General features: G+C 41.4%; 1 protein-coding gene across 3 annotated transcripts; it reads right to left on the reverse strand.

The window, feature by feature from the left end:
* Positions 1 to 777: 777 nt before the first annotated feature.
* LOC117764596 (dihydropyridine-sensitive L-type skeletal muscle calcium channel subunit alpha-1-like) lies at positions 778 to 22,603 on the reverse strand. Of its 3 annotated transcripts, none has more exons than XM_034590505.1 (45): positions 22,221 to 22,603; positions 20,560 to 20,665; positions 17,083 to 17,222; positions 16,804 to 16,937; positions 16,566 to 16,718; positions 16,282 to 16,487; positions 15,715 to 15,818; positions 15,458 to 15,603; positions 15,291 to 15,372; positions 15,044 to 15,204; positions 14,734 to 14,959; positions 14,431 to 14,638; positions 14,217 to 14,337; positions 13,993 to 14,107; positions 13,801 to 13,900; positions 13,584 to 13,653; positions 13,072 to 13,204; positions 12,854 to 12,983; positions 12,701 to 12,760; positions 12,122 to 12,228; positions 11,910 to 11,997; positions 11,364 to 11,471; positions 11,187 to 11,239; positions 10,957 to 11,103; positions 10,527 to 10,728; positions 10,224 to 10,382; positions 9,631 to 9,741; positions 9,458 to 9,541; positions 8,751 to 8,798; positions 8,153 to 8,179; positions 7,923 to 8,048; positions 6,069 to 6,134; positions 5,838 to 5,929; positions 5,585 to 5,744; positions 5,335 to 5,462; positions 5,117 to 5,213; positions 4,577 to 4,679; positions 4,333 to 4,434; positions 4,118 to 4,251; positions 3,653 to 3,778; positions 2,899 to 3,092; positions 2,742 to 2,806; positions 2,203 to 2,249; positions 2,032 to 2,110; positions 778 to 997 (listed from the first exon to the last, which is right to left on the reverse strand). In XM_034590505.1, the coding sequence occupies exons 1-45, from the start codon at positions 22,403 to 22,405 to the stop codon at positions 873 to 875; spliced, it is 5,358 nt and encodes a 1,785-aa protein (XP_034446396.1). In that variant the 5' UTR covers positions 22,406 to 22,603; the 3' UTR covers positions 778 to 872. The 3 variants fall into 3 exon arrangements, with proteins under 3 accessions (XP_034446396.1, XP_034446394.1, XP_034446395.1); XM_034590504.1 differs by lacking the exon at positions 778 to 997 and adding an exon at positions 1,049 to 1,360 and having other exon boundaries at positions 2,036 to 2,110; positions 22,221 to 22,405; XM_034590503.1 differs by having other exon boundaries at positions 778 to 1,360; positions 2,036 to 2,110; positions 12,701 to 12,983; positions 22,221 to 22,601.
* Between the last annotated feature and the right edge of the window lie 1,115 nt (positions 22,604 to 23,718).

A 23,718-nucleotide genomic window follows, 5' to 3' on the forward strand; every position in this document is an offset into this window, starting at 1 on the left:
AAAAAAAAAAACTCTGAGAGGCCTGTCCTGTTTGCATTTAGGCACAAAACACGTAACATGTGCAACAAATTATGCCCAATGCAATTTTGAAAACGAATTAACGGATAAACGAATGAGCTTTCAAGCTAATTCCACCATACTCCAGGTATGCTGACGATACATTCTCTGTACAGGTCAAACTAACTGCCCCCAACCCACAGGTATGACATTTACGTAAATGAAAAACAATTGAAAAAACTTAAACACAGCTAAAACTTAAGGTGATTATTTATAAAGATGACATGTACGTCTATGTCCCCCAAATAAAATAAAAAAGTTCCAAAGGTTCCTCATTAAAATCTGCTAAAATCAACTGTGTACAAAACCAGTTGCGAGCAGGAGAAAACTTTGTGATTAAAAAGTCATAAAAGACTAAAAGTCAGCAGGTCCTAATGAATCAGAGGACACTGCTTCACAAACTTTTAAATGTTTAGCACCAGAGCCCTTAAATAAAGAGTGTGAACTGAAAACTCAGTTGAACTTTTCCGGACCTGGATGCACAGAAACTCAGTGGAGTCTTTTCCCAGCGTCCTCACTGGACTTCAGCACGATAAACACGGTGTCTGCTCCACACATTCACCGAGTCTCTTCAGACATTCAAGTCAACTGACAGTGTCCTACCTCTCTCTCTCTCTCTCCGAGGCTTCAGACACTCAGCTCACTCACATGGCCGTCTTATAAGTCTGTGGAATGGATAACCTCAACAAAACGCTACAAAGAAAGGAGAGCGTCAATCTGTTTGCTCTGAGATAAGTTAGTGTTTTTATTGGTTTCAATAAATCTGAGGTTTAAGAAGATGCTTCATAATCAGATATTGTTTCTCCTTAACTTAGTTAAGTTAAAGCCCCACTTGACAGTATATCAAACCTGAGCCTTTTTTTAGGCCTTGAGTCAGGTTGGTAGATACAGATTGTCACATGGACGTCAAGCTTGGTAAAGTGAGGTAAGGTGGAGCCACCTGCAAGAGTAAAAACCACATGATGACCACGTAGAACTCGAGTGACAGCCTCTAAACTTCAGAGTCGGCCTCTGCCTGCTCAGGTACAGAGGGAACCAGGGGGATGGGACGTCTCTTCCTCCTCACAGCGGGGTCTGGCTGCCTTGTTGCCTGTTTGGCCACAGATGGGCCAGAAGGAGGTTCGGGGACGGCGCGTCTCTTTTTGACAGAGGTCATGCTGCCGGAGCGTTCGTTCAGGATGCCCCGAGCCATTCCTTCCATCTCGGCCATGGGGATACGCATGGCATCAGCCATCTCCTGCTTAGAGGCAGACACAAAGTCACCGTCTCTAGCCAGGGAGGCGAGACCGCCCTTCACTAGAGCCTGAAAGACAGAACATTATACAGTATTGATTTTAATGAATGCAATTCATTTTTTTATTTTCTTTTATATTATCTTTCTTAATTAGGGCCCGAGCACCGAACGGTGGGAGGCCCTATTGAAATTGTAAGGATTTTTATTATTATTATTATTATTATTATTATTATTATTATTATTATTATTATTTCCCTTTGGGGGGCTTTTTCAGGGCCTAGACATGCTCAAAAGATCATGAAACTTTGCAGGAAATTCAAGGCCTACGGATATTTTAGTATTCTGGAATAATTTGAAATGGGCGTGGCAAAATGGCTCAACAGCGCCCCCTGGAATGCAGCCCCTAGGTTTGTCTGTCTGTCTGTCTGTCTGTCTGTATTATTTTTTTTTTGGACGGACAGACGGACGGATTTAATTTGTTTGTTTTTTTCGTCCGTCTGTCTGTCCGTATTATTTTTTTGGGGGACGGACAGATGGACGGATTTTATAACTGTGCTGGTTTAAACAAAACCTTGAAGAAACAAATGTCACTCAATCGAAGTCTAAACTTAATCTGTGTCGAGGACAGAGCAGAGAATAGTGTTTATTATCTCTTATCTATGATGGATGGGACAATGCATTATCAATACATCAATTCCTGATGAATAATTATGATTTAACAGTCAGAGCTCTTTCCTCACTTACCTCGTGGACGAGCTGGTCGGCTGCAGTGTGGGAGCTCTGACTCTGATTGTCACCATAGTTCGGGTCATACGGGACCTGCAAAGAAAAAAACATGCATTCATACATCGTCTGCCTGAGCTGTTCTTCATCATGTACACTGGATGAGTTCCATTTGAATAAAATATTACCTGTGTTCTGTCTGTTCTCACAGGGATGCTCCAGGAGCGCCTGTTACCTGAACAAGGGGGAAAATAAGAAACATGTATTTATCAAGGACAATGAAAAGTTGTAAATCTATCAAGAGCTGTTGACTGACTAATTAACCAGGTTGTAGCTTCTCAGTTATGAGGATCTGCTGCTTTCCTTTGTCCCATGACATGAAACTGATTATCTTTGAAGATGTCACTCAGGGAAAATGGATTGTTTTCTGGTATGCTATAGACCAAAATGTTGCTCAGTTAATTAGGAACATAAGAAATAGTAATACAAAATATATTTGGGGGGCTTAAATCCTTAAATTTTTGTTATCTTATCACTTGTTTTGCCAGGTTTCACCGTACACTAAACCAGACAAAACAGCAAAATTTACAAAATTTACAAAACTACCAAAAAAGCAAAATACAATTCTTTACTCTTGAAAGTGAGTGAACTTTCACTGGGTTTACATCATTATAAATTTCACAGGAATCACAGGAACCCTGTTTCTGTGTCAGACCTCTGGACATACCTGGCTCTGCGTCCTCACTGGGATTGGAAAACTCTACGGGGCTGCCCTCTCTTTCAAATGAAAAACTAAAAGACAGAAAGAATGAGCACCCATCAGACACAGTCACTCACAGTGAGCATGTGTCATCACTGCAGATGGGAGTGTGTGTGATTCTTACTCTGCGAAGGCGTTGTTGTTAGTGTTGTTCCTCGTGGCTGAGGGGAAAAATTCGGTAGTGGGGAAGTCTGGTGAAGGCTCAGGTTGGCTGTCGGAGAACTTGAGAGGCCGCTGACTGGTCATCTGTGGGGACTGAGCGTTGGTGGGTTCAGAGGAGAATGAGTCCACCCGGTTACCGAACAGACCGTGTGTGCGCTGGAAACACCAAGACAAGCACACATGCAGGTACAATCCCATATTAGTGCACATGGTAAATCTAATGGAGAAGTCTCCCCCTTTATTTTACTATCAGGCAGAAACATTATGTGGGTTTGATGTGTCGAGCATGCAAAAAATGAAAAAATGCAATAATTTCCTAATGACATTGAGAATATTTAAAGATTTTTAAAAGGTTTGTTTCAGATTGTTATCAATTACTTGGTTTGTCTGTTATTTAGCAGCATTACACAAAAACTACCAGATGGATTTCCATGAAACTTGATGGAAGGATGATCTATGGGTCAGGGAAGATTTCGATGAGGATCTGGAACAGGAAGCAGCTCCAGGATTTTTTTTCCCACTTTCTTTTACATTGAGATATTTTTTTTATGTTTTCACCAATTTCCTAAGGAATCATTTATGGATCAAGAAGAACAGGGATGTATAGGGTACTAATATTTATGTGTGTACAATTTGATTGAACTTAGGACTGTTGGGCCTTGGCGAAGGTATGCACTCTTCTGTGTGCTACTCTAGTTTCAGAAAGGGGTTTTCACCTGGTAAATTCCCTCTTCTCCAGCCTCCTCCATGGCTCTGTCCAACTCTTCCTCATTCTGCAGGTCTCCTGAAATGGTCCTGTGCATCTCTGGAGCTGTCTCTTCATCGATACTCCTCAGCCCCGCCTTGAAAAACATGGAGGATGTGGAGAAATGAAGAGAAGCAGCAAACAGCACCGTGTACCCAAGGATAGAAAGAAGAGAGAAGGAGTAGGTGAGACATAAGCAGTCCTACACTGTAAGCTAAGTGGAGTGATAATAGCGAAGTTCATAAAAGCTTACTAATACAATATTTTATTGATTTGTTTCCATCTAAAGTTTACAAAGAGAAAAACAATATGCATCAACATTTTTGCCAATAGTGCACATCCTGCAAAATGTTTTAACATCTCTCTTAAATGAGTGATTTTCAGTTAATGTGCAGTGATTTGCCGTCTGAAATCTGACCCCATGATGTCTGCTCACCTGGATCTCTGGGCCTGAGGCGTTCTTCTTCGTGGGCCTGTAGCCGTAATACTCCTCCTGCCGCTTCAAGAATTTGCGTAAACAGTCCTGGAGCAGGAAGGTGGCGTAGAATTTCCCCACAGTCACCTCATCATCTATAACCAGACACATTACAGTGTAATCAGGTTTGTTTGTTATTTTTTTATAATGCACTGATTCTATTTATTCAGACTCACCTCCTATCGGGGGGATGACCTGGTCTAAGAGTTTCATACTGGTGCGTTTCCAGATTTTCTTTATAATGGCCCGCAGCTCCTCATTGGCCTGCTCGAAATTACCTGTTCAAAACAATCCAAGAAAAGTTTGAATGACAGAACAACAGTCTGTGCATCATGTCGGAGTAAACAATCCATCCATTCAGTCCATGCATTCCCAATGGATGGATACGAGCTGTATACGACAGGTACTGCTGCATTGCACCTTCAGTTTTGATCTTGAGAGCAGTTCTGACCAGAGCAAACAGGGTGGCGTTGAAGGTGACCGTGCCGTCACTGTTGAGAGGCATGTTCATACCAACCAAACGCTGCAGACAGAACAAAGAAGGAGAAAAACAGTACTTTATTTTTAAAGTTTAAGTACTTTTTGGTGGGTTTTTTTCCTTTCTAGTTTCATCAGCTGACCTAGTTCAGAGTATTTATCAGGAGAGGAGGGGAAGGCTCGGAGGGTGGAGAGGAGGTGAACCTGGGAGGGCCCTGACTGGAGGTACTATGTATAATTCATATACGTTACATGTCTAACACCTAACACCTGTAAATTGATTTGGGATATTCAATCTTATGTCTCTCTTCTTGTGTTTTTTGTCTTTAAATGTTATTTTGTCTATTTGCAGTGATTTGACCGACTTTTAAATGTAATTATTCAACATTCATGAACTTCCAAACTCTCCTACAGTGGGTAAATTCCCTGTAGAACAGTTTATATAAAGCACACTTTAGTTTTGACCCTGTTGATTGTCTGTACCTTGCACGCAGCTCGATGAGGACAGAACTTGCCAAAGCCCAGTGGAGGCTGGATGCGTCGCAGCAGCGTCACCACATCCAGATGTTTAATTCTCCCACTGTTGGATCCGAGACACATGTTACAATCATCTCAGGTGGCAGACGTTTTAATCTGACCTAATCATGGGGGTTAACTGAACATGTATTCATTCATTGATCTCAATTTGAATGCAGGCTCACGTGGCTTCAGGGTCGTATTCAGCCCAGATCTTCTTAAACTCATCCAGATGATGAGGACCGAGCAGGGACCAATCACGGGTCAGGTAGTCAAAGTTATCCATGATGACAGCGACAAACAGGTTGAGGATCTGAAGCAGGTAGAAATAAAACACCTTTCTGAGCTCTTCATTCATCATGATCATGGCTCAACTATGACACTAAATACTAATTCAGCTTAAAGGCAACTGTTGTGTTAATCGTTGATCCTTACCAAGAATGCACAGAGACAGTAGAAGCTAAGGAAGTAGAAGACAGCGAAGTTGGACCCGCAGGTGAACTCCTCTCCTGGCAGGAAGTCAGACTTAGGGTCACACTTCTTCCCGTACATCGAAGCCATCATGACGTCCTGCCAAGCCTCTCCAGTTGCACATCTGGATTCATAAATGCACAAAAACTACAGTGAGAATTTGGCTGTTTTTCGACCTGCAAACAATGAGCTTTGAGCTCTGCTCAGGTGGACTCACCGGAATAACATCAGAACAGCCTGAGGGAATGTCTGGAAGTTGTTGTTGCGGTTGACCTGGGTGCCGTCCACTAAGGCGACCTTTCCGAAGATCTGGAGGGACGTTACAATTCCAGGCAAAATGAGTGCACCCATGACAAACACAGAGACTTGTCTCAGTGGCAGTCAATCAGAAACATTTAAACAATCTACAGATATTTACAATGTTTTCATTCAGGAAATAAATACTGACCTGCATCCCGATGACAGCGTAGATAAAGAAGAGCATGATGATGAGCAGAGCTACGTGAGGGAGAGCCTGTGGACACACACCAGACAGGTCAATTAAAGAGAGTTAAAAGTGGAGAATAAAAATAAACATGAAAATAAAGACAACAATTTAAACTAGGGCTATGTTGTAGCACTAACTGGCCCGAGCACACGCATTTTGAAGCCTGTTGCGGTTAGTGGAGAGAGCGATCAATGACCAAGCGCACGTCTCCACGTTGCATGCGTTTTGCGCACTGCGGCAAGGACAAACGCTTCACTTCCTGCGTCCGTCACACGATGTTGATCCTTGCCTGCTAATTGCTCATTACGGTCCACGCTATCAATTGCACATCACACTGTGCACCGTCCAAAAAAAATAATAATAATACGGACAGACAGACGGACTAAAAAGTAACTAAAAGTACAAAAGTAACTAAAAAGTAACTAAATGTACCAAAGTAACTAAAAAGTAACTAAAATTACCAAAGTAACTAAAAAGTAACTAAAAGTACAAAAGTAACTAAAAAGTAACTAAATGTACCAAAGTAACTAAAAAGTAACTAAAATTACCAAAGTAACTAAAAAGTAACTAAAAGTACAAAAGTAACTAAAAAGTAACTAAATGTACAAAAGTAACTAAAAAGTAACTAAAAGTAAAAAAGTAACTAAAAGTACCAAAGTAACTAAAAAGTAACTAAAAGTACCAAAGTAACTAAAAAGTAACTAAAAGTAACTAAAAGTACGAAAGTAACTAAAAAGTAACTAAAAGTAAAAAAGTAACTAAAAGTACAAAAGTAACTAAAAAGTAACTAAATGTACCAAAGTAACTAAAAAGTAACTAAAAGTACCAAAGTAACTAAAAAGTAACTAAAAGTACAAAAGTAACTAAAAAGTAACTAAAAGTAAAAAAGTCACTAAAAGTACCAAAATAACTAAAAAGTAACTAAAAGTACGAAAGTAACTAAAAAGTAACTAAAAGTACAAAAGTAACTAAAAGTACAAAAGTAACTAAAAAGTAACTAAAAGTACGAAAGTAACTAAAAAGTAACTAAAAGTACAAAAGTAACTAAAAGTACAAAAGTAACTAAAAAGTAACTAAAAGTACAAAAGTAACTAAAAAGTAACTAAAAGTACAAAAGTAACTAAAAAGTAACGAAAAGTAACGAAAGTAACGGAAGTAACGAAAAGTGACTAAAAGTACGAAAGTAACGAAAAGCAACAAAAAGTAACAAAGTAACGAAAAGTAACGAAAAGTAACAAAGTAACGAAAAGTAACGAAAAGTAACAAAGTAACAAAGTAACTAAAAGTAACGAAAAGTTACAAAGTAACGACAAGTAACGAAAAGTAACTAACAGTAACGAAAAGTTACAAAGTAACGAAAAATAACGAAAAGTAAAAAGGTGGAAAATGGCCAATATGGCCACTACAGTCAAAATGGCGGGCTTCCTGTTGCTTTTTTCCCATTGCACCTCTGACCTTTTTTGTTTGTCTTGTCATGATACACCTGGGCTACGATTTTTGTGAAGATCGGTGAAAGCTAACTGAGGGGCTTTTCCTTAGATGGCGCTGTTGAGCCATTTTTCCACGCCCATTTCAAATTACTCCAGAATACAATTACCTTTTGGGGTTTTGAATTCCCTGCAAACTTTGGTAACAATTTGAGCATGTCTAGGCCCTGAAAAAGCCCCAAAAGGGAAATACAAATCCTTCGAAATACAATAGGGCCTCCCACTGGAGGTGCTCGGGTCCTAATTAAAATTGCAAAATAAATAAGAATAAGAATAAAATAAATACAAATAAAACAAAAAGATTAAAAACTAAAAAAGTGTGACAGACCTGGAAGGACTTGATGAAAGTCCAGAGCAGGTTACGGATGCCCTCCGAGCGGTTCAGCAGCTTGACCAGACGCATGACACGGAAGAGTCGGAAGAACGTGATGGAAACTGAAGCGTTTTCTGAAGCCTACAGACAAACAAAATAAAAACACTGAAGAATATGACTACGAAGAAAAGAAAACAAGAAAAAAAACATTTCTAGGTTTAAATATTGGGAGAGTTCACTCTTACCGCAATTACTTGCATAGGATTCGTCTCCTGCACAAAGAAGAGGTAGAGACATATCGTACTGTTACACAAGTCATACTTGATTATAATTGTTGTTATAATAGCATTAATAAGAGGCACATAGCAGACATAGCATTAATCTGTTAAACACTATTAAGATATTTACAGTTTTAAAGTAGGGTTAATATCAGACACAGTTTTTCCACCTGTTATATGAGTTACAAAGCTTCCAGGTCTTAGTTGCTGTAAAATGAGAAAAAAAACAGCTGTTTGTAACTCATGCGAAATAAAATGAAGAAAAAATACACACACTTTGATATCAGACATATTAACAGTTTTCAGTCATTCAGTCAATATTAATACTGCATATATAGTATACAGTGTTGAGATGTAGCCCTGTTTGTATAAACAGTATGAGCCATACTGCAACACAACACAGCTGACAGCTGGAGGCCTCATCTCACATGAGACACGTTTCACCAGCAGTTTAAACCACAAACGGTTCAGTACAGTATCACCAGGGTTTAGTGGAGAACGCAGTGGTGTGCTCACACAGCAAGGCTCATGCAGCAGTGCAGTGCAGTGCAGATCAGATATTTACAGCACAGCCATGGAGACAGTACAGTCCTCCACTGGAGGCCAGGGCAGTCTGTGGAGGATAGACAGATGAGGAGTGAGATGTACGGAAGACAGAGGGATTGATGGGGACAAGAAAAACACGAGGAGGAGAAATACAGGAGCGAGAAGATGTGACATAAGAAATCGGAATTCGCCGTGAGCTCGTGTTTGTGGATGAAAACGATGGAGATGATGCAGTGCAACAGTGACAAGAGAAAACTGCGACTGGCCAGAGAAGACACTGAGTGTGTGTATTACCACTTAAAATAACCGTAAACCTCTTAGCTGATACTGCTCTCTTTGAGTGCTCAAACAACACATATAGAATATTAATTTGGTGAACATGAATAACTGTGGGCTTTGTGGAGGAAATGGAAAGAAAACATCTGCGGTTGCAGGAGGCACGGAGGAGGGTGAGCATGGGGGGGTGAGGTAGAAATGGCCAACGACAGTACTGACCAGGTCCTGTGAGCTAGTTCTGCTGGCCCCAATCAGCTGTTGGGCCACCATTACATGCTTCTGGGTCAGAGCATTGAATAAATACATTCAGTCATTTCAAATCAATTCACACTATTGCCTGGGGATGTCTCATAGGGACAACACAAGGGACTTTCATATACAGCGTCTGTAATGAGAAGCTCATGTCGTGAGAATAGATTAAACAATATGTGCTTTGTCAATCGTACTCACATCGACTTCACTCAGGATGACATCAACGACGCTACCAATGACGATAATGAAATCAAAGACGTTCCAGGGGTCTCCGAAGTAGCCCTGTGCAGAGGGGCAGAGAGCTGATGAGACAGTGGGACACTAGACTGAGTGGAGGATTTTAAACAACACACAGCAGAGTGAACGTTTACTCTCGCTTTGAAGGCCATGAGCTTGAGAATCATCTCGACGGTGAAGAGCACGGTGAAGATCAAGTTCAGCATGTCTGACAGCTTGGTCACATGGTCGGATTGGTTACAGTGCTGGTCAGAAGAGGAGAGAATATTCATTTCAATATGTAAGAGCTTTGTTTTTAGCCACAGGAGAAACATTCAAGGACACAGCTTCGGCCGTCGTCAGACTCTTAAGTCACAATTAACTTGGTGTGTAGCATGTTAGGATAATTCATAGAAATCATGACCAACTGACACAAATACAAATCAGAGTTATGATAAACTGGGAGTATCCTTTTAAAATAAATAAATCAGGCCCATGTTGAAAGTTAGAAAATTAAATCTGATCTCATCTCAATATTAAGTAGTTTCAGATTTACTGGAAAGTTGGACTGTCCCATATTTTACATACTTCTTCAAACCTACACATTTTAATCAATCAAATTATGCAACAAACACAGAAACATTTTCATTTAGTCAAATAAACAATTCTGCCCACACTGAACATTGTTTGTCAGCAACCTCAACACAATCATTGATGTTAAATTGTGACATAAAAAAGATTTACATACCTGCATCCCCAGACACAAGGTGTTGAGCATGATTAGGAAGAACATGAGGTACTCAAAGTAGCAGGAGGTGACGATGTACCAGACCCTGTACTGGTAGGGGTTTTTGGGGATGTAACACCTCAGAGGACGAGCCTTCAGGGCGTACTGCACACACTGACGCTGAAGAGAGACACAGCACAGACAAAAGGTGCGTTAAATATAAAAAAATTAAATAATTAACCGTTCTATCTTTGAGGAGCATGTTTTAGATTTTACTGGACTCTGTCACTGCCCATGGCTTCACCTCCGACTGTCTCATTGTACCTGGTTCTTGTCCAGCTCACAGTTCTTATACTCCTGCTCGCCCTGCTCCTGGAAGGTGACAATGACGAAGCCCACGAAGATGTTCATCATGAAGAAGGCGATGAGGATGATGTAGACGATGAAGTAGATGGACACGTCCACGCGGTTGTTGAAGATGGGACCCATGTCCTCTGCGTCTGAATCGATGGCTCTGTACAACAGTCTGGGGAAACATGGGGGTGATGTTGAGGGTGAGGAAGTTGTGAAAGCTCAAAGATCAGACATACAATCAGGATAATCTCTGAAGATGAAATATATAAATCATTGGATTAAAAAAGGATCTATTGGCTCCTTTTCAATCCACGGGACAACATATTCTGTCTTCTAACTCAATCAAAATAGTCCCATCGAACAGAGAATTTGTCAAATCAAAAATGTATTCTGTGCTTACTTTGGCCAGCCCTCAAATGTGGAGACAGTGAAGAGAGCCAGCATGCCATTGAGCACATTGTCAAAGTTGAAGTCACTGTTGAGCCACTCTCTCTCGGCCAGCACTGTGTCCTGCAGGGAATTCTCCATGGGCTTCAAGAAGGATCCCCTGAGGGCACACACAGCGAATGGTCACTCCAAAATAGCGTTATGCTTTTGATGGATTATTAATATCCGAGATGTGTGACTTACTGGCATTCCTCCCCGGTCATTTTGGATGGGTCTGTGCAGCTGTAGAATTTACCCTGAGGGGGGGAAAGGATTAGTGGCTCATTTAATACACATGCAGTCAGGCCTCTTTACTTATAGTACATTCATCTGGAAATGGGACCTTTTACAATTTCATTCCACATCTGGTGACAAACCAACCTTAAAGAGTTGTACCCCGATACAGGCAAACATGAAATTCAGCAGCATGGTGACCAGGACGATGTTTCCGATGGTTTTGATGGCGACAAATACACACTGGACAACATGCTGTCAACACAGACCAACAAACAAAACAATTAGTTGATTAGCACAATACAAAGGTACTTAAATTTCCTGCTACTCTATACTTCTACTCCATTACATTTCAAAAGAGAATATTGCCCTTTCGACTACACTACATTCATCTCACTTCTATCAATTTAGACTTACTTTTCAGTTCAAGATTTAACATAATTTTTTTGTTGATAATCTATAAAATATCAGGGATTATTAACAATTAAACCCCTGGTGCAAAATCTGTTTGGCACCAGTTGGTCCATTGGTATTAATGAAATAAAACTACTACTTTTATAATCCAAATACATTTTAATTTTAAGTATTTTCTCATTGCTGTTTTGGTATTTATGTTTAAGTAAAGGATGTGAAAACATCTTGCACCATGGATACATAGACATCTTCTAATTGGAATCCTTGCAGGTGTTGTACCTTTAAGCCTTTAGCTCGGTTGATGGCCCTGAGAGGCCTGAGCACCCTCAACACCCTGAGAATCTTCACCACAGAGATGGCACTGGATCTGCAGGGAACACATGACAAAACATAGTCTAAACATAATGCATGTTTAAAGAAAAACTAAGAAAGATAGATGTTGGGAGAGAAAGTATCAATGGGAATGTTCCATATCTAATGTAGTCACTCACTCCATTCCCATAGACAGCAGGGAGACAGACACCACAAGCAGATCCAGGATGTTGAAGGAGTTACGGCAGAAAGAGCCTGTGTGCATGAACGCTCCGTACACTGTCATCTGTCAGTCACATACATCACAGTTGCACAAATGAACACTGAGGCAAAATGATCTGTGTTTAAACTTTCTTTTCAAATGGAGGAAAATATGTGCTGCATTAAATGTCAAAATCTTTCTACAGGTACTTACATTCAATCACTTAATTTAGTATTTACCATTCAGCATGTCTATGAAGTAATATAGTAATAATAATAACCTTTACATATATAGCACTGTTACAATGTTACAAAGTGATTTACATGACAAAATGCCTAAAGGAATAAAAAAAAACTGTTGTAATCATTCATCAAATGTAGTGTAGTAGAGTAGGTATATTGGAAATTGCTCATGTTGTTTCAACATTGTCAAATACAGAATATAAAAAAAAAAACCTGCTTCAGCAAAAACATGATTATCTGTTATTTGGTATCTTGACGACTGAAGACATTCACTAAGATGAAAGATACAGCACATGACTGTCAGTTGTATTTACCTTGAGCACAATCTCAATGGTGAACACGGTTGTGAAGACGATGTCAGCATAGGCCAAGATCTGGAAGAAAAACACAGACAGCAGGATCGTTATCAAACGCGGCCTTCTCTCAAAAGTTACTGTCTGTTGTGTCATGCTGGATCTGACCATCACCTTGTTTCTGTAGGACTTGGGATCGATGGGGTCCTCCGCTGCCAGGGAGATGGAGGACAGCAGGATGAACAGGAGGATCAAGTTGGTGAAGGACGAGGCGTTGATGATCTTGTAGCACAACTTTCGGAACCTGGATACCAGCGAGGAGCCCGATGTCAGCACACACATATCGTTTATTATAATGTTAAATATATGTACGAGGACAGTCAGGTTCTTACTTGTTCTGAGGGCCAAAGATGAAGAAGGAGCTGGCTTCAGGCAATGGAACCGCTTCTTCCTTCAGCTGCAGGTCCGCCATTGGTCGGGGCCGAGGGCTGATGGGGATTTCGGGCTCTTCCTCCTCGTCATCACCTACCAAGTGAAAGAAAGCAGGTTCAAAATTCTGTACTTATTCGTGGTTTTTCATGTTACAGAATCAAAGAGAATTGAGGGGGAAAAAACTACTGGTGATTCTACCTATACTGAATCACATAGTGGGCTTTATATGGTCGTCACCAGAGCAGTGTGAAAATAGCCTGACTTTAGCCGCTGCTTTATACTCAGCTCAGGGAATCGGCTGAGTCTAATTATAATGAAGGGTTACTATACTTGTACTGTAACATAGCCAAGACAGCAGCACTGGTAATCAGCCAGTGTAATGAATACAATTCCCTGTAATCAGTAAACTCCTGCTGCTGCAACTGCACTGCTGAAAGAAGGAGGTTGGAGATGCAAGAGAAGTCGAGGTTACCTGGGAAGTCGGCAGGTGGGAATGGATCTTTCACTTCATTGACGTTGGACTCAAATTCATCAATTTTGAGCTGAAAAAAAACAACAACAACAAAAACAATCATATGCCTATTGTATATATATATATACCTACTATATGCATCGCTTCGTATGCACTAAATTATTGTCAGTATCTAAGAATAGATATGTGATATAACACCAGTAACACAAACACTAACCTTGGCTGTGGTGGGCATGCCCTCCATCTTGGCTCTCTGCTCTGCCAGTTTCTTAGCAATCCGCTCCCTCTCCTCATCAGTCTTGTCAGGCATTTTGGACCTGGAGGCCAAGCGGGGAAAGAAATAGAATAAAGCTGAGCAATGAGTCGACAGAGCAGATAATCTCAGCCGGGTTTACCTCCCTTTATTCACCTTAGTAACCTCCTCTTCAACTTCTCCTCTGCCTTTTCTTTCTGCGCCGAAGTCAGACTCTCAGCCTCAGCCAGGTTGTCGACGGCGATGGCCAAGAAGACATTGAGGAGGATATCTAATTTCCGCAGAGCTCAGGAAAACAAAATCTTTGGGGTTTTTGTTGACATGATCGCTACGTATTAAAATTTGTATCACGTCACATTGTGAGTGCGTGTGAAGGATACAATTTCCACAGACAAAGAGGACGATGAAGTAGATGGCGACCAGGATGCCAGGGATGACAGGCCCTCCGTAGGCCATGATGCCGTTATACATGATGGTGGTCCACTCCTCTCCTGTGAGGATCTGAGACATTTAGACAATGACATCACAAAATCAAAGGAAACCTTGCGGAGAGTTTAAAAATGAGCAGATAGGAATCAGCGTCTATAGCCTCACCTGGAACACACTGATGAGGGCCTGAGGGAAATTGTCAAAGTTACTGCGACTGGGTCTGTGGTAGGGAAAGTTGAATTTCCCCCCAAACACCTGCATGCCGAGGAGCGAGAAGATGACGATGAAGAGGAAGAGGAGGAGGAGCAGGGAGGCAATGGAGCGGACGGAGTTGAGGAGGGAGGCCACAAGATTACTCAGAGAGGTCCAGTACCTGCAAAGCAGTTTAGAGAGGGGATTGTTAAATGACAATAAAAAACACTGTGACTTATTAAATTGAATGCAACACGAGGGTTTACTGGACTTTACTTTGTGACTTTGAGGATCCTCAGCAGCCGAATACACCTGAGCACCGAGAAACCCAGAGGGGCCACGGATCCTACAGACATCATGATCATCTCCAGGATACCGCACAGCACCACGAAGAAGTCGAAGCGGTTAAAGAGAGACATGAAATAGGCTCTAGGACCCAGAGCATACATCTTCACAAACATCTCGATGACAAACAGCACCAGCAGCACACGACTGGCAACATCTGTCGAGACGAGAGGCGAGAGAATGGATGAAGCCAAGAGGAAAATAATTTATGTGAAAACAAATAGTCATGTTAATAATTAACCTTGTAGGGAAGTGAGCTTGTCAGACTGGTGGTGGTACTCGGTCGCTATGGTCAGGGTGTTGAGTAAAACGAGGAACATCACCAACCAGTAAAAGCTCCTGGTCTTCACATACACCAGGCACTTCATCCTGAAGAAGCGATTCCAGCGACGGGCCAAGCGGCTAAACAGAAAAATAACCCTCACTGTGACAAACTGCTGGTGATATTACATGTCAACATTTACACATTTACAGAACAGCCGACTCACTAATAGTAGATGACTCGACTCTTGCCCTCCAGGTCATACAGGCTGTCTGCGTCAGAGTCCCCGTTGGTCAAAGGCAGCAGACCTGACAAGAACGAGAGAGAAGAACTGTTGGAATTCGACAGTATCGCTGCGTGGGATGGGAGCTGAGCAGGTTCGCAGGTGCTCACCTTTGCCCTCGCGATCAGCATCCAGGACTTCAGCATGAGTGATCCACTCCATGTAGCCATGCAGGTCTTCATCCAGCTGCTGACGCTCTCGCAACTTCTGAAACTCTCCACGTGACCTTGCCTTTTCTCTCTCTTTGGTAAACTCTCTGGGATGTGAGACGAGGAAAAGTTAAACAGCAGAACATACTTTTTGTTTGTTTGAGGAAAGAAGCAAAAATGCTGACAGTAAGAATGACAAAAGATAAAAGTCGTCTCACCCGCTGAGCACACCCAGAACCAGATTGAGCACGAAGAAGGAACCAATCAGGATGAGGGGAACAAAGTAGACCCAGGGCCATTCGTATCCTATGGCATCATTGACCTGAGAGAAAACTCTGCGTCAGCCACACACGCTGTCATCTGTTGGGTAGACTTGATAGACTTTTATTAAGTATACTTAATAAATAAATAGTTAATGATCTGTATTCTTACAGCACTTTCCTAGTCTCGATGACCACTCAAAGCTCTTTACATTACAGTTTGGTCATTCATCCGCTAACACACACATTCATACAGTGGATGTATCTGCAGCACTTTCTCTATCATACATCACTGCTGGCACAGCTGTCTGCGGAGAATTGGGGCCCAGTGTCTTGCTCAAGGACACTTCGGCGTGAGGAATCAGGGCAAACGGGGCTCAAACTATTGACCTTATCGTTAGTGGACGTTCCGCTCTACCTCTTAAGACCGGCCTAAAATGTTGAGGTGTTGGTGGTTGAACAAAAACAAGTTCCCCGGCAACAAGATTGAAAATCATGGCAGTTAATGTTGGAGCAGTCACTAACCCAGTAGAGCACTTTGGTCCATCCCTCCATGGTGATACACTGGTAGACAGTCAACATGGCAAAACCAATGTTGTCAAAGTGGGTGATGCCATTGTTGGGACCTTCCCAGCCTGGCCGACACTCCGTGCCGTTGATGAGGCAACGGCGTCCGTTACCGGCCTGAGCGCAGGGAGCAGGCAGCTCAGCCTCTGCTGTAGCATAGATATCTGCAGGCCAACGAAAAGAGATCAGTATAACATAATGTACGACTTGAACTGTGTCTGATTATGACCTTTAAGACATACTTGTGCCAGTGTAGTAACAGGTCTTATGCATTTTGCACTTGAAGAGCTCCAGTCCCATGATGGCATAGATGGTGACCAGTAAAAAGACGAGCAGGGCGATGTGCAGCAGAGGCAGCATGGCCTTGAGGATGGAGTTCATCACCACCTGCAGGCCTGAGGGGGAACAGTACAACCAAAACATCACAATACTGTAATAAAGATTTGGTAGTAGAGACTCAAAATGGGCCGAACAGCTTACTGGGGACTCCAGAGACGAGGCGCAGGGGTCGCAGCACTCTGAAGGCTCTCAGTGCCTTCATGTCAAACCCCCCACCCTTCTCCACTGGCATGTCTGCTATCAAATGGATCGTATCCAAAGCAAAGGTGAAGAGTCTGTGTGGGAAAAAAGAGGACAATCAGCAAATACTACTGAAGACTTGATACAAGATTCAGCATGTCTGCATATCAACACAATTCCATGTTTTGCAAGACTCTTTGGCAGCAGCGCTGTCCGCCTGCAGCACAGAGTTCATCTTACCCCATGAAGACGATGACAAAGTCCAATATGTTCCAACAGTTCCGTAAATAGGCGCCTTCGTGGAAAAAGAGCCCGTACGCCACTATCTTCAGAAAGCACTCTAACGTGAAGATGATCAGGAAGATATACTCCAAACTCTCCTGCAGAAAGACATTTACAAACCAGGGAATGACATTTCGTAAAGCTCACAACCCTCAGGTTAAATTATCTGGAATGACTGTAGTTAACGGCCTTGTTGTTGATTTGTCTTGGATAAATACAAATCCTCACTTACACACCACTCCACTTGCTTATCATTTGATTTTCCATTATTTGCCTGTAACTGTGAATCTAAAATAATTTGTGCAGTTAGTTTTTGTGTGTGTGATTATTTCTGACCGTATTTGACCACTTGAAGTCGTTGTCAATGAGGGCAATCTCAGAGAGCTTCTCTAGTGTAAATAAAGTTGAAATTGAACAAGAGATGAACTCATTTGCTCTGATAGCCAGTCATGACCTCACACAGTTTAAACAAATCCGTGGATCATGACTCAATGATGAATTAACCTATTTTAGCCAGAATTTATCAAGAAGGAGCTTCGACATAGAGAGATCCTGACATAAAGTAACTAAGATCTAAGATGTTTTACTAGATACATTTTAGGAGGGTTTAATAAAAGCATATATTAGTTAATCTGGCCTGAATCTGTGTCTTTATCGTCAATGTTGATTGTTTTCGGGGACACACAGCAGACTGACACAGAGGGGCTGTAACAGTTCCTCTACATGTCAAAGTCGTATTATTTCTGCACTTTTTAAACTTCTGCCAAGGGGGATATATTTTTGTCTGCAGTCATTTGTTTTTTTTTGTTAGCTATCAGGATTTGAAATTCCTCAAAACGATTTTCCATGAAATGTTGTAGAAACCCAAGGAAGAAACCATCAGCTTTTGGTGCGGATCCAGATCAGGGGGCGGGTGCAGATGGATATGAGATAGGGCGTTTTTTCAACATTTCCGTTGATTTCTCAGAGAATAATTCATGGATCTTGATTTTTTTTTTTAAATCGGGCATGTATAGGGGACTGATATTTATGAGTGTGTGCAATTTCCTGCAGATCCAAACAAAACTCCTGATCTAGTGAATTTGAATGTGGTGTCATCAGGGGACTGTCGGGCCTTGGTGGAGGTATGCGCTCTACTGAGTGAAACTCCAGGTGTTGATGTGCAATACAAATATTGTCGGAGAAGAAGGGATGATGTGAGATGAGTACGGTGGAGCTCAGAGGGAATTTAGCCCCAGCAGAGTTCTTTTGAGAAAAGTTATAAATTATATATGAAATGCTGTTTATTTCCCTTTGATCCTTTCAGGTCAATAATATTGGGTTGAAAACAGCCGGCAGCAGCCCCCAAGCCCCTGGTCAATAACAACCTCCAAGGCCACAACTGTACACGCATTGACAATAGTGCGTACATTTATAAACAAAATAAATGTAGAGCAACAAGTAAGGCTGTGCTTCTATATATTGTAGTACACTGTTACAAACCATGAGTGCAGTTATATGAGACTGCATTTGGGGATTGTCCTGCATTTGCTGTGGTGACGCTGTGGGGCCGACCTACTTCCAACAGCACCAGTGGTGGTGTGGTGTGGTGTGGGATAGTTGTTGGGGTGTAGGGGGGTATATTGGTTGACTAGCTCCTCTTACATTGCTCACCTCTGAAGAATGGCACGCTGCAGTAAGAAGTATTTGGCAAGAGGGCCAAAGTAAAGATATTGAAGAGATGGGGTGAGCTTTAGGTTCAGGTGCCTGATTACTCAATGAATTTGGCCGCAGTGTCGGTCAATTGGTCAAACAAGGTTTAGATGAGCTTTGACCCAGTGATTTGATGCAGTTGATTGAACGTGTGGAGGATTTTGTGAGGCGGCTGTATGTTGACACTTATACCAGATGTCACGGCCTCTCAGAGACACAGATCCACAAATCAAGACTCTCGCAACGAGCCTCCTCAGAACCATAACAACTGTGTCAATACAATGTCAAATATCCAGAGAATGGCAAGATATGTCCACTGTGGAGCAAACGTTCATCTTTTGCTCACAAAGGCACTTTCATTCTCCCCAAATGCAGCTCCATCGGCTGTACTGTTCAGTCTGAGACATGTAATACATTATACACAGCCTCCCAGCAATGTGAACACATATGAGATTCAAATATAATAACGCCTGAGAAAGCAAAAGTGGCATTCAGGGGACAGATTTAAAATGAGAGGAGTAATGAAACTTTTACAGACGAACCTTGAAGTCTGCCGCTGGTAAAAAATCTAGTTTTTAAACATGTCCCTCTTGTGCCTTAAGCAAGCTGTTTATATCTTATTTATCTATTTATTCAATCGTGTGCAATATTGTAATGTCTGAACCATATCTATCAATTAATTGTTTTACTTATTGTTACTATTTTTCCCTTTAGATAGCTCAGGAAACCAAACTGGATGTAATGTAGTTTTGTTGAAGCCATTTAAAGGTAATTTTTCATGACAAACCTAACGAGTATGTAATTGTGAGGAACAAGACATTTAAGTCAGTAATAAGATGCTGGATTATACGCTACTTCAAATACATGTTTCTGTGATTATCTGTGTAAAAATGCCATGTGAATGTTCAACTTAGATATAATTAGCTCAGTTTTAAAGGACTGTGTATCTCTGTCAAAATAAACACAGGCCGTATTACAGCACAGCTTAATATTCTGTCATTGTTATCCATGTAGCTGAAAACTTTACATATATTAAGTGTACAAATTTAGGCAAGTTCTGATCACAGTTTAGGGATAAACCAATCACACGCTTTGTTGTGCACAAGTTCCACATCAGACACAGATGAGACTCTAAATAACAACTGAGTTGTGTCTGGAGGCATTTGAATTGAGTCTGGCACTGAGACCTGCAGTGTCCATTTCAGAGCAATCTGACTCTGCTGGATTAAAGCATCTGAGCACTCTAAAATCTTCTTGTCATGGAAAAACACTGGATTCTTCACAAATCAGAGACTATGAGTGAAATATTTAGTTTTGATTTTCCATAGTTTTAAACCTTTGTGGTTAAAGAACTTTGTTTAAACCTGCATCACACCACATTTTTCTCTCTGGCATTTAAAACAGGTTGAAACTATTTTTGTGGTTTTATCTTTTTGTCCTATTTTGTTTTGAATACATTTTATTTAATGTCTTTGTGTTGTTTTCTTGGCTGTTTTATATTTGTATGTATCTCCCCCAATTTAGCTGTGCAGCACTATGGTCAACGTATGTGTCTTTTTTAAACATGTGTTAATATGTTGTATTTTTAAGCTTCCTTTTATCAAGTTATTATTGTTTTTCCTCTTCTTTTTCTTATTATTATGAATTAATATTAATATATCATTACAAATAAATGTCACTTTCATCGTCCTGGGCATGATACATATCTGGAAGAAGGGGTGAAAGGATCATATTTATACTCACCAAGTTTTCGTTGGTGTTATTACTATCTTCTTCAGGCATGGGCAGGAACACAGCCAGAGCCACACAGTTTGCAAAGATGGTCAATAAGATGATGATCTCAAAGGTTCTGGATGTGGAGGCTTAGGATCATAGCAATGACAAATGAAGAGGACTGGTAAAATCCCAGTTTACCCCAATAAGAAATATTACAAAAGGGGATACCGTGTACCTGGAAATGACCCATGATGATAATATTAGAGGGAAAATGGAAGGACGAGAACTATTTTTAGAAACGTTATCTGTGTGACTTGCTCTGTACTTTTTTTCTTGATGTAAAGTAACAACACATATCCTGCTGACACTGATCAGTGGCTCTAAATGCTGCCTGAAACCTCATCCCCAGCTGGGCCAGCAAAGCCGTCACAGTAAATGTAATCCTGTCCGCCGTGCTGCTTCATTCCCGTCCATAGGGGGCTCTCTGAGTGAATTCCCCTGCCAGGTCAGCATCATGTCTGTGTGTGATGCCGCGGGACAGCTGCAGAGCCCAAGAATATGACCGAACCATTTTAACACACACTGCTCATCAGGAATAAAACTCTTTGGTTATTCTGTGAGCTCGTTATTGATTCTTATGTCTGCGAGCAGTGTTTTTTTAAATACTGAGAGTAGAACTTCAGGAGATTTTGTAGATTTCTAATTTTACTGTAATTACAGCACTACTCTTGCATTACAGGATCACATACCAAAGTGATTAAACTGTGGCAGTAAAAAACTCATGACCTGGTTGAACGTATGGACAATTCACTGTAACTGTTCAGGAACTATTTACACAACAATGATATGTTATAATTCACATTCACTGATGAGCTTTCAATCTGTAGTTGATCTATTTAAAGTGTGAACATATGGAGTTTGTCATTGAAAAATAAACGATCGACTGAATCTATTTTGGAAAAGAAATGTGTATAATCCAGGAATGGACTTCAGGCTAAAACAGGAAACCCCCTAACATCACCCTGTAGCATGCCTTGTCTTCATGTTTTAGGCCTCACAGCAATGCAGAGCAACTATCTCCACATTAAAATCAGACTGTCATCTGGTCAGGACCCCTGAGAGGCAGCTTGATTAATAGTTTTTGCACGCTCGACGTAAATAGATTAGCTCAGGAAACTCCACAGGAGAAAATACAAACTTGACTTTGACGCAGGGCGGCCAAATACGTGACAAAAGTCTTGACGCGGATTTGAAAGTGACTTGGCTTCATCACGCTCATCGCAGGTGAACCACACAGCTGATAGTTCACTGCCATGTTGACACATTATTTCTGTATATCCTGGTTGTCAGTGTTCTTGACCACAACACAAGATGCTGTGATAACTGTACAACACCTTGAATACTGTATAATCACAATAATAGTAACATTTAAATAGTATTTCTTGAACAAGACTAAATAAGGATATTGAGTTTAATTGGTATATTTTAAATTAACATCAACTAAAGCAGTCAGCCTGTTGTGAATGTGTGTGTGGTCCAGGTATTACTTAGGTTGCAGTGAAATACAGTAGAGTCAGGTTAATGTTGTGGTAAGGGTTATGGTTAGGCAAGTAGTGGTTATGGGTAAGGTTAGAATTAGTCCCCAGCAAATGTCTGAGTGTGTTTGTGTGTGTAAGATAAAAGGATACTTCCACTCTACGATGTTAATGCAGGCCTTGCGGAAGGGATTCTTGAGGCCGAAGAGGAAGAGGGTTCTCGCCGGTCGAGGGTTGCCCCCCGTGGCCTGCAGCTTCTTCAGCTTCTCCCTCTGCTTCCGCTTCAGCTCCTCTTCATTCATGATGACCGGCTTGGCCGCATCTGCGTTGGACGCCATCCTGGTGCTTCCACCTGAGATTAACTCCCACTCCACGAGAAATGAGTCCTCTCACAGTATAATCCCAAAAGTGAGGCACGCGATAACTCCCTGCTGCGAAGGCCCGTGGGCTCCTGGCCTGCCGATCCTGTGTGCAGTCCTCCACCGACCTCTCTCCCCCTCTCCCTCTGACTTTGTCTCCCCCATGCAGAGTCACAGGCCTCTCCTCCTGGCTGAGGGCCTCTGACAGAAAAAGCCCCCCCCCCCCATACAGAGGGAAATAACAGGGGCTCAGGGTGGCTGGAGGAGCAGTTGGTCCTGCGGCAGGTTAAATTTAGACTGTGAACCACTGACAGGCCATGCTTGGGGATGGTTATGAGGGCGGGGTGGGTAAAAGGTGGAAGAAGTAGATGGGATCAAAGGGGGTTGGGGCAGGGCAGCAGTGGCAGGCGAGAGCACAAAGGCGAGGACAGACAGTTTGGGGGGGTCTTACAGACACAGAATACCCCCACCAGCCTCCATTTCAAAACATGTTGAGCCCTCAACATACTGTTCTATGGTTAAACCTTAAACTGTGAAAGTGAGCAGAGAACAGGGAAGGGACGGTTTCTGAAGCCAATGACACTTTGCAGGTTAAACTCAGTGTTAAGACTGAAGAGTTTTGGATTAAAGCAAGAACCCAAGAACATGAAATGAGTTAGAGTCCTTATGATGATCCCCTTCAGAAATATAAACTTCCACAACTTTGTTTACATGTTGGTGATTCCTCTATGTACATTTTTTGTGCAAGAATTTTATGGCATGGTGGTTTGGTTGAAATTGATTAGTGATGATATTAGTGCAAATATGATATTCTGAAGTTAGTATATCGTCAACATTTTTCTTCATCCTTCATCCCTCCCTGTTGACATTAACTGTACTTAAATAAATACTTAAAATGTAGTTCATTGAGTATATACTTTTAGTACAGATGCAGTATTGTGCTATAAACAGATTTGACCTCTATAGAGAGTCTATCAATGCTAAATATGCAATAAATGTAGCAAGTAAAATAACAGATAAGCACTGTTTCAAATTACTTATTTACTAGAGATATTTTTGTGTCACATTTTTTGCACAAACCCAAAACGTGTTCACGTCATTAGGATGCAATTTAGTGATTCAAGTAAAATGATTTCTCTAACAGCCTTAAGGAAATTAGTCTTGAAAGTGTTTTTGGGAATAAAATGTTAATGTTGCATAAAACATCTTACTTCTGTTTTCACAACAGCTGAAGAAAACAGAACCGATGTGAAGCTTAATTTGATGATAAACCAGCGTTTCTCATGGTTCAC

Source organism: Hippoglossus hippoglossus, chromosome 7, assembly GCF_009819705.1.
Source record: "Hippoglossus hippoglossus isolate fHipHip1 chromosome 7, fHipHip1.pri, whole genome shotgun sequence".
NCBI lineage: Eukaryota > Metazoa > Chordata > Actinopteri > Pleuronectiformes > Pleuronectidae > Hippoglossus > Hippoglossus hippoglossus.